General features: G+C 44.6%; 1 protein-coding gene across 8 annotated transcripts in view; it reads right to left on the reverse strand.

Moving 5' to 3' along the window:
- Positions 1–15313, reverse strand: part of flncb (filamin C, gamma b (actin binding protein 280)) — a 51566-nt gene extending 36253 nt beyond the window's left edge. For all 8 annotated transcript variants that reach the window (XM_041963504.1, XM_041963500.1, XM_041963503.1 and 5 more), the window contains exons 1-3: positions 14886–15313; positions 2420–2668; positions 991–1088 (exon numbers count right to left, since the gene is read on the reverse strand). In XM_041963504.1, the coding sequence (XP_041819438.1) occupies positions 991–1088; positions 2420–2668; positions 14886–15267 (729 nt within the window). In that variant the 5' untranslated portion in view covers positions 15268–15313. The remainder of the gene's footprint in view (positions 1–990; positions 1089–2419; positions 2669–14885) is intronic.
- Positions 15314–16777: the final 1464 nt, after the last annotated feature.

Here is a 16777-nt window from a genome sequence, read left to right on the forward strand (position 1 = left end):
GTAGAAGAACACAGCAGAGCAAACTTCTCAGAAACAAGTCAAAGTTTGGTGACTCGGGTCTCCGCTGCTCTCATTCACCATTGAAACATCTGCTTCACTCGTAGCTTTGAGAACATCATCAGTGACTCTCAGATCTGAAAACATGGAAACTATGACTTTATTTCTTTCACTAACGAGGCCGCGATTGTTCCTCGTCTGATTCTGCACTTGGTGTTTGTCTCCTCCACTCTGTTGCTAATTTAAACTGCTGGCTGCAGGATCACTCTGCAGTCTGGAAATAGACCAGATCGGCATTTAGCACATGTGAAAAGAAAGTTCCTGATGCTGCCCGTTGGATCGCAGCACAGCTACGACTCTGTTACTGTCGTGGAAAGACTGATTACACACCGAAACTTACATCATATCATGATCATAAAAGCTGTTCACTTCAAATTCTGCAATTACAAACTCACTTTCAGTGGATGTTTTACAGACACATTCAAATATTACTGTGGTTTAAAATGATTAACTGGTGTTGAACTGTTGAAGGCGTCACGGGTTACGATTAACCGGATGAAGAGAAAGTAAAGGGTGAGAATGAACTGAAGGAGGAGCAAACTAAATCCTTCATAGTAGAGAAAAATGCATCTGAAATAAAGGCCTTCATGCTGGGAAACAGTGTCGTTGAACAGGTAACTGAATAAATAAATCTTCAGTTTTGTTGTCAAGATTTTTGGGGGTTGGGAGACGACTTCAGTATTTCTGCAATTCTGTTCACAAAATGATCCTGAATAACCAGTTAGGCAAGTTTTTTTTAACACGAGAAAGAGTTATTTTTCTTATTTTGGAAAATTTTCAGTCAACTCTCGATGTAAAAAACTGTAATATTCCCTCATGTTTTGTTTTAGTGGTCGAATTCTTGTAGCAGCAGTTAAATAAATAATAAATCCACCATGTTTTTGTACTGCAGTGAAGGTAAAGGACAAACGTTAAGGAACAGGTAAATGTCACCTGTGGCACTCCGAGCCAGTCGTCAGCCTGCTGCATGGCCTCTCTGGCGTTCTCCACCGGCTGACTGGGATCCCATGTTTCCCAGTCTGGACACAGACCTGAAGGCAGCACAGAGAAAAGCTGAACCACAAACCTGTGATATGTGAGCTGCACGTCTGCAGCATGAGACGAGACTTTCAGGCCTTCGTTATGGGCAGAAATGATTCAGTGAGAAGAGTTTAGGTACCAAACAGCTAAAAAAGACTCAGCTATAAATGTAAACACCGTCAGGATGAAACCATGGATCAATATGTTCAAATGTTTTCTCATAATTACTGCTGCAGACAACATAATACACTTCTTCTATATCTTATATATTTTTTCACAACTTCAAAACCTTCAATTTCAAAAGGCAGCACTTCTTAAATGCATCATAAAGCCATCTGAACACAAACACAAGCACAATAATTCTGCCTGAATGAAACAGAATCATGAATGAAACTAGAAAACATCTGACAGCTCTGTCGTCACAAATGACCGAACACCGATCAAACACGCAGCCGCGATAATAAAGCTGATCATAAGAGCTGATTAGGAACGCGCCTCATCACCTCAGAGCAGGAAACAGTCTGATCACCAGCTGACAGTCCGAACTACCATTCATAAACTGCAGGTTTCAGTTTTACCTGCCCAGGAAGCAGTGAAGCAGTGAAGCAGTGAAGCGTTTCCTGTTAACACATGAAACACAAACACTGACACACGCAGTCTGTCATAAAGCTGCTAAGAGGATTTAACTCAGCCGACACACTGAGCACAGCTGTGTCTTCATGAGGACCAGTGAGGGTTGGATGAGGCTGTGAGCTGACACTTCCTGCAGCACTGACACTTCAACTCCTTTCAGCACTTTCACATCAGTTCCTTTTACTGCTCGACTTTAACTCTTCAGTTAATTCTGCGTCATTTCAGCTAACACATGAACTTATTTCAGTGCTTGGCATCAAGTGACTCTTCAGCTCCTTTCAGCACGTTCACTGCCACCGACGCTCTTGAATGTTAACTCAAATTTAAACTCCGGACATACACTCACATTTCTGAAAGCGCTTGAACTTCAAGTAACTCTTCAACTACTTCAACACTTTCACTTCAACTGACACTTTAACTCCTTCCAGTGCTTAAATGTCAACTGACTCTTCAACTGCTTCCATTTCAACTCTGATTGACACCCACACATAAACTGAACTTCATTCAGTGCTAACAGACTGAAAACTCAACTGTCTTCTGCATCTTCCACTTCATTGTCTTTCAGTTTCATGTATCACTGCCACACAAAGACATTTCAGAAGCTCTGAAGAATCCGTCAAACCATTGCTAGTTTCTAATTCAGTTGATTACTCATTTCATTGATCAATAATTAAAATCTGGGGTATCAAAGTTCTAACTGTGGACCTACCAGGGGCACAGTTGTCCACCAGTGCTCCCAGTGCCTTGCCGTCCCTCCAGTCTCGGTGAAAGTTGGTGATGGGAAGCTGGGGCACCTTGTTCTGGATCCAGCCCAGCAGACGCTGTTTGGGGGTCAGTTTCTTGGCGTCTTCGTCATCCTCGTCCTCCCACATGGGCATGGAGATGGAGTAATGTAGGATCAGGGTCCAGATCAGACCCAGGATCAGCTTCAGGTTCCCATCCACAATGGCTTTAGAGTCTGAGGGACAGACGGGGAAATAGTTTAAATAAGGACGTGTTGATTGCTGGAAGGACAGCAAGAACCGGATTTTCTCCCATTAATTAAACTGGGGAGTGCTGATGCACTATTCCAAGATGGCTGCCCCCACGGTTAGCCTTGTAGTCGCATCACGTTAGCTAAATTAGCTGCATGTTTTAATAAAATTTTCATCGCATTGAAGAAGTGAAACCAGATGCAAACTGCACAGCTAATTAATTTAATGAATTTATCTTAGTGTTATTATTTGGCACCATGTCTGTAGTTCTTCTCAGTGGGAGATACCGGAGCTGAAATTCTTTCACACCTTTGCAGGTATTTGGACCAGACGATGGTGCCAGCCGATAAGTCAGACGACCACCAAAGTCATTGGGATTAATATTTCTGGGAACCTTTCATGTCTGAACCAAATGTCATGACAATCCGTCCAATGGTTGTTGAGACAGTTCAGTCTGTTTTTATTAGCTGCTAGTTTCAGCGCTCAGTTCACCAGTATCATGGTGTGAATCATGGCTCGATTGATTACCAGCAATTTGATGTGCTCCAAGCACTGAGAACATTTTTGACCGAAGGGTTAGAGCCGTAAACTGTCAGCCAATTGGAAGCCAGTAAATGTTTGTGGTTTAATTATGTCTCAACTGCTGGTCAAAACATTTGTTTTCTAACATTCTGTAATCAGCTCATGTGACCCAGTTTCCTGTTCTGTTCACGAACTTTCGACCTGCTCGCCAAAATAAAAGTTCATGGCTTCACGTTGTTTATCTTTGAGCTGTCAGGAGACTCGTTTTAATGTGAAAGTTTCATCCATCGACAGCAGAGAGATCTGCTGCAGAATGATGTCATTGAAGGCCTGGTCTGAGGAATGAGGTCAGTTTAAATAGGAACCACATGGACACACACACACACACACACACACACACACACACACACACAGGCAGGCAGGAATGTGAGGGAGGACTGTGATTTGTTCCTAAACTGAAAACTAGTTTGTTTTTATTCTGATGAGTCTTTCTGCTTTAAATAAACACTCATAAAAAACACACACACACACGCACACACACATACATACACACACACACACCTACACGTTTATTTAAAGCGATGCAACAAATGATGGACAGAGGTCATCGTGTCATCTCTAAACAGACCAATGAGAACCTCATGTTCCCCAGTGAGACGCGTTACATGAACACAGGTAAAGTTTCTGATGGATTGTCCAATCAGGTAACAGCGTCAGAGACAAAAAAAAAGTTGTTCATAAATCATCCGAGTTTCTGGCGGGCTGTCGGTCGCACGATAAAAACACTGTTTTGCTGTAACAGTTCAGACACCTGAGCGCCTGAACCTCAGCTCACTCTTCAACTGCTTTCACTTCACTGACAAACTCCTTTCAGAGTTTGCCTGAATATTGATCCTGCTGCCGTTCACACAGGACGCCATGCAGGAAATGTTCCAGGACATTTCAGGGACACACTGTGTGTCTGAAGGGAGGAGTCCGCTGATGTTTGAACTCCTTTTAGCGTTGTCATTTAAACTGACGATGAACTGCTAACGTGGCTAAACTGCAGCAATGTGAAGTGTGTTTACAGTGTGTGTGTGTGTGTGTGTGTGTGTGTGTGTGTGTGTGTGTTGAGGAACAGACATTTGAGCTCAGAGAAGGAAAATATGATATCATGATTGTGTCCACAAGACAATGGAAAACACACACACACACACACACGCACACACACACACACGCACACACACACACACGCACACACACACACACACTCAGGAAGCTCAGTGTCCAGAGATTAGTCAGGTCCGGTGTTCACAGAGGAAATGTCATGTTGGGAGCGTCGCTGTAATCTTTCCCCAGGAAACAGGAGCTGCTGCACGGTGTTCTTGTGTTTTCAGCTCAGATTTACTGAAACTTCACACATGATGTTTTTCATCCAGATTTACCAGCTGCAACATTAAAGTGATGAACACATGAATACATCAATAACTATGATCCGGTAATATGAATGCGTACTTTTACTTTGGGTACTGTACATATAATTTGATGCTGGACTTGTTACAGAGTATCTCTACACAAGGTGTTACTACCATAACTAGAGTAAAAGGCTGAGGGATAAGGCCCTCCTGGCCTCATACTCTCCACATGCAACACCTTCAGGACAGACGGAGAGTCAGACCTGATCACCATCATGAGAACTGGACCTGATAGATCAAAGCTCCCACATCTGCTGCCAGACTGAAACCAGGACTGGAGGCTGTTCTAGCTGCAGATGAGTGAACACAGCGCCATCTGTGCTCAGCTGTCCACATACTTTTGGACATGTACGGTCAATCAATGTATTTATCTGGCACCATATAAAAAGTGATCATGGTGGTAATCAATGAGGAGAAATGTGTGATGATCTGCTGTGAAAGTCAGGGAGCTACATTTATCACTTCCTGTGTGTCTGATGTGCCCCTGAGCGAGGCCCTGAACACCTGAGGCCAGGTGCACCTGGAGAGACACCAAACTGATCACATCATGCTGAGGTCATATGTTCACTTCATGATGGATAAAACACATCAGTGGTTGAAAGAGTCACAGTAATCAGCCGCATTGACTGAAACGCACCAATAAAAGCGAAGCGTCCTTCAGTGAGGAGGTCAGCTGACTTTGTTCAGATGAAAAGCTGCTGATGCCTCACGGCTTTTTGTCCCAGCAGAGACGCCGTACTGTGCAGCAGAGGAGTGTAAAGCAGGAATGAACTCTGGTGTTCTGCCAAACACCTCCTGAGCTGCTGTGTGGAACACAGCCCGTCCTGTTCGCTGACGTCCGACAGTCACGGCAGCGAGCGGCAACGCTCGCCGTCGCCAATGGTTACCAAACAAACAACATAAAGTCGCCCTGCTGCAGAGAAACAATGGAGTCCTGATAGGAGGACTGTGTGAGGAGGCCGGAGGGGGGTGGAGAAACTGTGTAATGTGACATTTAGAAAGAAAGACTTTGCGGGGGGAGAGAGGAAGTGATGGAGGGAGAGTGGAAAGAGGAAAAAGAAGTGATGACGATGGAGGGAAAGAATTAAGAACAGCGTGAACTCGTGTATTACAGCCACAAACAGGGAAGAGCTGCGCTCTGGCTTCACGGGTGACTGTGAGGCCTGCTGCCTCCTGCTCAGACAGGTGAGCAGACACACCTGTACCGAAAACAAACACATCAGCAGGTATCAACCAATCAGTTCATCAGTCAAAAGAAGCTTCATGAAAACGCTCGCTGACGCTAACCCTGAACATGACGTCACACGTCTGCGTCAGGTTGACGTCCTGCGGTCGCCGTCTGAGCCCGAGCCGTAGTCTGAATGTCTGCAGTTAGCTGTTAGCATCTGTTAGCCGCAGATAGCCTCTCTGTCTCTTTAAAAGAACTCATTGTTCTTAAATAATAATAATAATAATCGATAACATTTATTTTTACTAAAGTCCTGGTTTTTGGAAGCAAGTTGAAACAATGAGCAACAAGTGTTGTTGTGAGCTGTGTTTTTATCCAATGAGACTCTTTCTCCCTGAAGTCTGTGAATGAATGAGTGTGTGAACTGTTTGTGACACACACACACACACACACACACAGCAGGTGGACAGCAGCTGTATAAATGTGTGTGTTGTTGTTTATCCTGAGTAACCCCGAGAGTGTTCAACATCACAAAGACTATTTAAAGACACACACACACACACACACACACACACACACACACACACACCTGTGACATATAAAAACATTGAGTGTGCATTTCCAGCCAACAGCTGGAGGGTCGAAATCCTCGAGAGACACACAATAACACACACACACACACACACACACACACAGAGTCTGCTTTGCATCATTTCTGGGGATATTACATTCTTACTTACCAACTTACCATAACCACTACTTGCCCAACCCTAACCAAACCCTAACCTAACCCAACCCTAACGTAACCAAACCCAAGTGTTCATCGTAAAATGTAATGATTTACATTATGGGGACCTGCATTTTGTCCCCAAAAGGAAGGTGAGTCCCCACAATGTGACTGTAAACAGATTTATGTCCCCACAACATGAGGAATACATGGTGCAGAGAAACACACACACACACACACACACACACACACACACACACACACACACACACACACACACACACATACAGCATTGAACTGGACAGAATGTGTTTGAGCCCCTCAGAGTCTCTTACTACTGTCAGACATGACAGGAAGTGTGGACTTAAAACAGCCTCATAACCAATAAAAACGCTCTTTAAAGTCTCCTCCCCCCGTTACAAACTGAGGTGCGTTTGTCCGATCGTCACGACAACAAACAGGCGTGACTCATAGTGATCACAGAGACCAGTGGTCGGAGTATCAGTAATAAATAAAGTCCCATCACAGCATACTCAGAGTACCATCACGGTGTTAAAGGACCACAGAAAGCAGAGCGGTCCATTTCACCAGCTGGTGGAGATCATCGTCATGACTTCATAAACTGCTGAGTCTGACTTCCTGAGGCTCAGCCAAGTCTTCCTCATATTAAAAGTTCTGAATCCGCAAAGTACCTAAAGGTATCAAATACATGTGCAAAAAAGTCTAATATGAAGAAGTATAGTGAAGTAGAAGTACAAGGTAGCAGATTCAAGTAAAGTACAAGTACCTCAAAACTGAAGTACATGATTAAATGTAGTGAATTACTTTCCACCACTGGTGTGTCGGCCTGTCGAGGATCTGTTGACCCCCCAGCTGTTGGCTGAATGCTTCAGACCAACTGTGACGACAGCTGACACACACACACACACACACACACACACACACACACACACACACACAGGCAGCATTCATCACCCTCCTCCCCCCGGCTGGGACAGACCACATGACGTGGGGGGGCTGACAGGAACAAGACTGAACCTTTGTTGTTCAGAGTCAAACTGAACATGGATGAAGCAGCAGAGTACAGTCTGCAGATCGCTGTGTCTCCTGACTGTCCAGGTTTATATCAGAAGTCCATAAAGAAAACTGATGATTAAAGGATAACTGCACATAAAGTTCGACATGTACAGTTCTCAACTTGATAAGACAATGTCTCATGACATGATGTCATAGTGATGTCATGGTGATTGTGGCTAGTGGAGGCTACAAATGTCTGACATTTAGTCATCTGACTTTTTCTAGAGTCAGGAACAAACTTTTATTCTTGTCAGTTTCTCTTCAATATAGACCAATCAGTCAGCTGACAGAAAATAAATGAGCAACAATTTTGATGACAATTAATATTTCAGTAATAAAGTGAATATTGAAACTATGAATAAAAGTGAAAGCCTCTGGAGGAACTACATACCATCATACTTGTACTGTTTTTCCCTGCAGACGACTGTCGCCATGTTAAACCTCACTTCATCTCTTGTTGGAGCCACCGTGAACCTGACCTTTGACCTCTGACCTGCTGCCACACACTGGCTCAGAGTGAGGCTCAGTCCCCCCTCCACAGGTGGAGGTCCATCGTGTGGAATGCACTAATCACAGAAGACAAAGTCACATTAAAGCTAGCTTGCATAAAATCGTTGTATTAAAAATGAAACGACCTGCAGCTCTGTGATGCACCTGTGACAGATTCAGGTGAGCAGAGATCAGAATCCTGTCAGTACTCTGAGCACGTGATTAAAGGGCAGAGAAAGAGTCACTGAGTATTTCCTGACATTGTTTGACATCAGTTTACTTCATCTCAGCAGGATAATTCAGTATCAGTCCAGCCGAACGAGTGCAGAGCTACATGTTTGTCTGTATGCAGACGACGCGGTTCTTTACGCAGACGACAGATGAACGTCTGCGGGCTCTAACTGATCGTGTACAAAGAGCTGATGGTTGTTCAGGGTTTCAGAGTAACCTTGTTCATTAGGGCTCATGTGTTCCAGCAGACGGTCTCTCTCCTAAAAGTTTTAAAATTGGCTGTTTTTAGTTGATTCAACGCTGCGTCACATGACAGGTTTTCATGCTTCCTTTTCCTGATTGCTCTTACTCGAAAATCCGTCTCAAACAGAAGACATCCTCTCCTCCTCCTGGTCAATAACCCTCAGAGCCACATGCCTTCTGCTGCTGGAAACATGAGCTCATCATGTGTCGGGGCTCAGGGGGGTCGGGGTCTGATCTGCAAACCCTCCTGCTGATCTGCAGACTGCAGTTATACAGACATGCTTCAGACAGAGGGACCAGCTAATTGGTCTCAGTTAAAAACAGCCTCACATCATTAAACAGAAACCAGAGAGCAACAAACCCTCCATGAGTTACTTCTGCAATCCCCACACGGTCAGGGTTCAGGTTTCTGGTTCTGATGGTGTTTTGTGGTTTTGCTGGTAATTTAGTGGTTTTTACAGGCACACAGTCCTGTTGTTGGACCTGAACTCTTTCACATCCACAGTCTGAACAAAGTCCAGGTCTGATACCCGTCAACACGACAACCCAAAATCACAAATTAGTTGTTCCTCAAAAGGCTTTATGGCATTTTCGAGCCGATCGCTGCCCCCCCCCCCCCCCCCCCCCTTGCTTTCTAAACGTTTTAGGACAGTAAACTGAATGAATCCAAACATTTTAATATGCTAAACTTGTGATTCGGTATTTTTCACTATTTTCTGACGTTTTCAGGCATTGTATATTATAATCCTACAGATTTTTAGTGACACCCGGGGTTGAATTTTCTTGCCAGAATGGCAGAGTCCGCCACTTCTGCAATCCAAAGAGGACCCTGACAGCCATTAAACAGTCGGGTTGATCCTCTGGAGAGCAGGAATACACTCTTCATCATACGGTGGTCAGTAGGAGCTGAGATCCAAAGATCTCACAGTTTGTTTTTAATGAGCATTTTTACAATTGTATAACTTTATTAGACAGCGACAGTAGAACGATGACAGGAGACGTTAGTCTTATCTAACCACACCCCCACAACTACTTTTTAATAAAGAAATAGTCCCAATGAAAAGTGGGGGTCTTCCGCTGTAACCATGGAAACAGTCATCACAGTGCATCATCATCAGTGGATTACTGTTCACGGAGTAGTTGTCTCTGTTATTTCTTGGCTATGATGCTTTAGTGAAATATTCACATTGTAGTTGTTGACCTTTGACCCCACAAAGTCAGAATGAATGATGATTGTTAGAGTTCATTTTGTTGTTTCATTATTATTTATCAATGCTCATCTGTTCTATTGATTGATTATGAGTCTCACATCACTGATTGGTTCCTGTTGTGTGCTCAGACTTCATGTCTGACACCTTCAGAATTGTAATAAAAGAAAACTGTAATTCTGCATGTTTCTGTTATCGGACTGAAACTGTTCACCTCAAATTAACGTTCAGCTTCACACAGAAGAAGACGAGTAAGACGTCTGTCTGAGGCTGAGGACTGAAAGGGTTAATAAAAAGTCCCACACACATACACACACACACGGCTGTCAGATAGAGTGTGTGTAGTGCATTAGTGTGTGTGTGTGGGGGGGGGGTGTGCTGGCTGGCTTCAGATGGACATTCCTGCGTGCTGACTGCTACAACACATGGAAACCATTACAGACTGGGCGAGAGACATAGAGAGTGAATGGAGAGAGCGAGTGTGACAGCAGTTTAACTACGAAGCAGAACATTTGTGTTCATTGACACACATTTCTCTGAGACGACATGTGACTCATACTGAGCCGATAATTCACTGCTGCTGCTTCTGTCTTTGCTGCCGCTCAGTCTTTGTTTGGTGTCCTTACTGAGGACGCTGCAGGTCTGCGGGGACAGTTCCTCTGAACGCTAACCCCCAGAGACGCGAACCATCCAAATCGAAACCTTCTTAAAGCTCCAGAAAGACTTGAGAGCAGCTGACGCTGAACAGTGGACGACAGGTCGTGTCCGTCACAGCTCAAACCTGCCGGAGACAAAATGTCTTCTGCGACGTGTCAAACAGAAACAAACATCCACCAGAAACCGCTGGAAAAAACAAAGAAACGGACGAAAACAACACTAATGTGGCTGAACTTCAGACGTCATGAGACAGATTATTAGAATTTGTGTAAATAGATGTCAGATTTTAAAATCAGACAAACCAGGGCTGTTTATGATTTCTAATCACATGTGAGACTCGATCTTTTTCAAAATAATTTGAGAACACAATCTCTGAATCCTTCAACATCAGGACCAGTGCTGTGCATGAAGGCGCTAAAAGATGCCTCTGATTGTCTTACGCTGATATTCTGACCCCAACCTGACCAATCTCAGTGCTCAAACTGAACAACCCAACTAACGAAGGCAGCGAGTACCGGCCAATCAGAGACAGAGCAGGGCGGGTCGTCTGCCAGCGCGACTGCCGGTTCAGATGCAGCTGAAGGAGTCCAACAGAGAAAAATCTCACATCTTTGTACAAACTGTGCTCGACAGATCTGAAGAAATAAGTCCGAACATCAGCCAACAAATCTGAAACAACACATCGAACTGAAGCATCGAACCAGTGCAGCGAAACACCTGCGACTGAACGACGATCAGAAGAAATTAACACATGAAACGTTTGCTGAACGACCAGCGACGACTCAGTAAGAGACCGGACGACCCCGCTGAACGACCCCGCTGAACGACCCCGCTGGACGAGCCTGCTGGACGACCCCGCCGGACGAGCCCGCCGGACGAGCCCGCCGGACGACCCCGCTGGACGACCCTGAAGGAGGCCTGCAGCCTCTGCAGCTCATTAAACAGAAGACATGAATAGGAACTAGTTCATCTTCATCTGAGTCAACTTTCACGACACTGACCACAACTGTGTCATTCTATCTCCTGTCTGTCAGGAAACTGAACCGGACTGAGCCAGACCGGATCAGATGCGCTCCAACAGGATCCCTGTCATGATGCACGACTCAGACCTGAGATCAGCCCACCATCTTTCTGTGAGTCTTGTTTTCCATCTGGCAGATCTGAGGTGTTTCTTCCATGAATAAAAACACCGTCGTACATTCTGGTGCTGTGAAGTCACGTCTGTGCTGATGACGGTTTCTCCGTCAGTCTGATGTGACGCAGACGCTCAAATCAGCTCCTCGCTCCGAAAACTACAAAACCCACAACCCTCAGCTGCTGTGAGCAAAGCCTGCTGCCATGGTTACAGAGTTCATCCAAAACTGATGCAGAATCAGTTAAATGTAAAAGTCAATTCAAAGTCAGTTTTCTCATCAGCGTGATGTTTAGTTCAGATCACTGTTAATTTGAAGCTCTGTGATTGGACGGCCCCACTGGGACTGTGTGACATCACCACTGACGATGAACTGTTTTCCAGGAAGTTAAAGTGTCAGAATCATGTGATCAATAATCAGTTCAACAGAACCTGTCCTCAGTCAGAAACTGAAAACTGATTCTGAGTCACATTAAATTCAGATTAATAATCTTGTTGATTTAAATAATCTGACCCGACCCCCCAACCCAGAATCAGGAAACTTTTCAAACTTTCTTTTCTGGATTTATTGATCTTTGAGCATTTTGACCTCATGTGTTCCAAAAGGAAAGATGAATATGTTTGTTTGTGTCAGTGTGATCTGAAACACAGCTCTCTGGGATCTGCTGGGATCCACTTTGTGTTCCCGTCACAGACGATCTGGACTGAAGTGGATCTCGCTTCACGGTTTCCTCTCTGTGTGTCTCAGGTCTATTTTCAGCAGCTGTCGGTGGAGGGAGAGCAGAGCTCAGCTGTCCTGCCATCAATCACCTCATACTCGTACCCCCCACCCAGCCCCCACCCCCCCACGAGACCCTGCCCCCTCCAGGCCTCGCAGACCCCCGACCCTCCTGCGGCTGAAGAGTCCCGACGTGAACAAACCAGCGGCTCAGAGACAGATCGCCTCACAGACCTTTTCTATTGTTAAGATCTGATCTCGACCGGCCAGATCAATGAACGCCGACGTTTTACAGGCTGAGAGGAAATCAGATTCACTCACAATGTAAAACTCTGCGATGAGTCCTGTGATTCTAAACATGGAGAGACGCTGTTTAAACCATCAATCAAACAGTATGTGATCACCTGCTGATCCTCTCTGACAGAAACTCACCTGAAATCAGCACAAAGTCAATATATTTACTGTCTGACTGATCAGATTCATTGATTTTTAAATATCTGCTGATTCTGGATCTGATGCAGCAACACGTTTCAAACATGTTGTGACAGGAGCAACTAAAGACTGGGAAAGATGTGGAACGCTCCAAAAACACCTGTTTGGATCATTCCACAGGTAAACAGGTTGATTGGTAACAGGTGATAGCATCATGATTGAAAGACTCAGTGGTGGTCAGTGGTGGCACAGCGAGGATGGAGTGAGGGTCAACACTTTAAGAACACGTGATTGGATGAAGAGATTAACACCTGGACTCAGGTAAAATAAATCTAATACATAAAATAAAAAATGCACCAACACAACCACATCAGAGACAAACATTCCCAATATAAATCCAGTATGAACCCAGTATAAACCGAGTATAAACCCAGTATAAACCCAGTATAAACCCAGTATAAAGCCAGTATAAACCCAGTATTAACCCAATATAAACCCAGTATAAACCCAGTATAAACCCAGTATTAACCCAGTATAAACCCAGTATAAAGCCAGTATAAACCCAGTATAAACCCAGTATAAACCCAGTATAAACCCAGTATAAAGCCAGTATTAACCCAATATAAACCCAGTATAAACCCAGTATAAAGCCAGTATTAACCCAATATAAACCCAGTATAAACCCAGTATAAAGCCAGTATAAACCCAGTATTAACCCAATATAAACCCAGTATAAACCCAGTATAAAGCCAGTATAAACCCAGTATTAACCCAATATAAAGCCAGTATAAACCCAATATAAACCCAGTATAAATCCAGTATGAACCCAGTATAAACCCAGCATAAACCCAGTATAAAGCCAGTATAAACCCAGTATTAACCCAATATAAATCCAGTATGAACCCAATATAAACCCAGTATAAACCCGGTCTGCAGGGAGTCAGTGGAGGTGACTTTGACTTGTAACAGAGTACTTTTGTACTGTTTTGTTGGTACTTTTACTACAGTACATGATTGTATTGCTGCTGTGGGGGAGTCACAGGTTTGTGGTCAGATCCACATCAACACCACCTGAGACAGATTCAGTCTCAGCCTCCATCAGCTCAAACTTTCTTTTATTGTTTTAGGTTTTTAAAGATAAAAACTTGCTGAGAAGAAGCTCCTGCTGGATCTGGATCTGCAGATTTATCAACAAACTGACTGCAGATCAGCTGATCACTGTCTGTAGAAACTCACCTCCAACAGGTGGCTTCACATGTGATAAAACCCTTTTCAGTTTCCTCAGACAGGAGGAGAAACACGCCTCCATCTGCACCTTTAAGGACGATCACTTCTCAGGTTAAAGCAGGTACAAGCAGGTGAAAGCAACCACCTACCAGGGGTTAATTAAAGGTTAATTAAAGGGGGGTTTCTGGATGGTTTAAGGCTTTTTAAGAGATAAACATTGAGCAAACAGCCTTAAAGCCAACAATAGGCCCATCAGGTACATTTAAAGGCTTTTAAGCAGTAAATTAAGGTACTAAAGTTTGTTTAGCTTCAAGGAGAATATTAATAGATTAATTGATTCATTATTTCAACTTCATGGTGGTTTAAAAAGTACATTTATGAAGAAAAACAGCTTTGTTTTTCTATTAAGGTGAAAATTTCTGTCCGTTTAAAACGCATATAATAAAATCCAGTAAATATATATTCTATGATTTCTCCATTATTGATCCTCATTCAGTTTAAACTCACCTGAGAACAACAACAAGCTGCAACAACGTACCCACCTGATCACTGAACAGGTGAGACAAATCAGTGTTTCATTTCTTTACACGCGCCTCGACACAGGTCACATGACCCAATCAAACTTTATTTCTAACAAGCTCTCAGCTGTTTTCCTCTGTTATCAATCTGTCATGATTGATCGTTTATTGATTCATATTGATCCAGTTTGAATAATCAATGACATTTATGACACTTTGGCGCATTTCGGTCTGTCTCTTCTTAAACACTCAGTTCTGGTGTCTCGTGAGCTCATGACAACGCTATCACCTTCACCATCATCTTCATCACTGAACTCTCAGCTCGCGCGCTTTGCTCTACTTTTGCGTAAATTTTGCGTAAAAACTCTCCAAAGTCGGACCGCGCGCGTGTCACTCACCGATAGAAACCAGCTTGATGTGTTCTCTCTCCAGGAACTCCAGAGCCACGGACACGTTCTCCAGCTTCATCTGTCTGAAGTTCGGTCTGGAGTGATACTTCCTGTACATCTTCTTCTGGCTCAGCACCTCCAGCAGCCCGATCAGCTTCAGCCCGTCGCTCAGGTCCTTCTGCAGGTCGCTGATCCGCTTGTTGATGCACTTGAGGTGCTCGTTGCACCACCTGGTGAAAGTGTTCTGCTGGATCTTCTTCCACGGAGCGTCCTCGGCCAGGTCCTTCTCGGTGGCCGGCATCTCCTCCTCCTCCTCGCCGATGTCCGCGGTGCTCTGGTAGAACTGCGGCGGCAGCTGCTGCGGCTCGAAGTAGCTGCTGTTGCTCATCATGGTGGCCTCCTTTTATAGCACAAAGCGCAGTGGGAAGAGAGGAAAAGGCAGAAAAAAGAGAAAAAATAAGAAGTGGAGCTCAGGGGCAGTGCCGAGCGTGCTGGGAGTGACACGCTTCACCAAAGTCTGCGTAAAAGCGTGACAGCGTGCGCTCCGGTCACAGAGCAGATCCCGGGTCCGTTAGTCCAGGCCGGGAGGTGTCATGGGCTCCTGCGGGACTACAGTGTGAGAGGAAAGTAAGAGAAGGGAGAAAGAGAGGAGAACAGAAGTTTTTTTCTTTCTTCCTCCGGACAGACTCGCTCCTGTGTCCGGGTGCTGACGCGCAGAAGGCGGCGTGGCGGCCGGGAGAGAGTCGGGACTGAAGTGGATCTGAGGTTTAAAAAGCTCGGCGTCACTCAGCTGGACTCCCAGGAATGTCCCTGCCATGACCATATACAACTCCAGCCCGGGCATCCTCTAATCCGACAGAGATACGGAGGCTGCAGCTCATTGGGCGGCGGCGGGGCAGCGGGGCGGGGTCAGGCCGGACCCCCTCGCCCAGGACCCCCACCACTAGCACAGGACCCGGCGCTCCGCAGCCGCGGTGACACCTCCCGGTATTTTTAGACCCCGGGCCGTTTGTAAAAAGATGCTCATAAACCGGTGTGAAGAAAACATGACGTCACCTGTGGCAGCCAATCAGATTACTGTGTCTGTCCGACCCGTTGAACTTTTTTTACTTTTGGTTTGTCATCTCTTTTTGTCTCCAGAAATTCTAATTCTGATTAATCTGGGCTGAAGAGATTAATTGATTCATGGATTAGTCGATCCAGCTTCAGTTGGATCATTTGATCTGATCAGGTTGGACTTCAGGAAACTGTGACAGATGTTTTTATGATCAATCAGTTAATTAGGAAATGATCAATGACTATCTGCATGATTTAAGGGCTTTTTAAGAGAAGTGAAAGAACAACTGAAGGAAAAGGAAAAGTTCTACATTTTTATGAAGCTCTCACAGTGTGAAAGCTTAAATCGGGGACATGTGACAAATAATAACAGCATCATCATCATCATCATCTTCGTTACAGCTGACACTCACTGACGTTCTGACGTCAGCTTCTCTTTGTTCTCAACTGACTCTGGATGTTCAGGACCCCTGAAATCTTTTCAGGGCAGAAAAACAAGAGAAGGTGGAAGCAGCAGGTCAGAGGTCAGAGGTCAGAGGTCACAGTCACACACAGCAGAAACAGAGATTCACCTACAACTAAACAAGAGAGAGAGAGTTCTGACCTAAAGTGGTGGAACATAACATGAAATATAACTTAATGTTGTAACATATCACATGTAAAATGATGCAAAACATAACGCATCATAACAGATAACAAAACATCAAGTGTTTATGTGGAAGAACATAACAAGGTGTGACATGAGAGGGGGTACAGAACTACAGAACATAGCCCCTCACTGGAGTGAGAGACTGTGAGAACTGTGAACACTGCACTCTGCACTTTACACCTACACCTACACCTCC

Source organism: Chelmon rostratus, chromosome 22 (assembly GCF_017976325.1).
Source record: "Chelmon rostratus isolate fCheRos1 chromosome 22, fCheRos1.pri, whole genome shotgun sequence".
NCBI classification, from domain to species: Eukaryota; Metazoa; Chordata; class Actinopteri; order Chaetodontiformes; family Chaetodontidae; genus Chelmon; species Chelmon rostratus.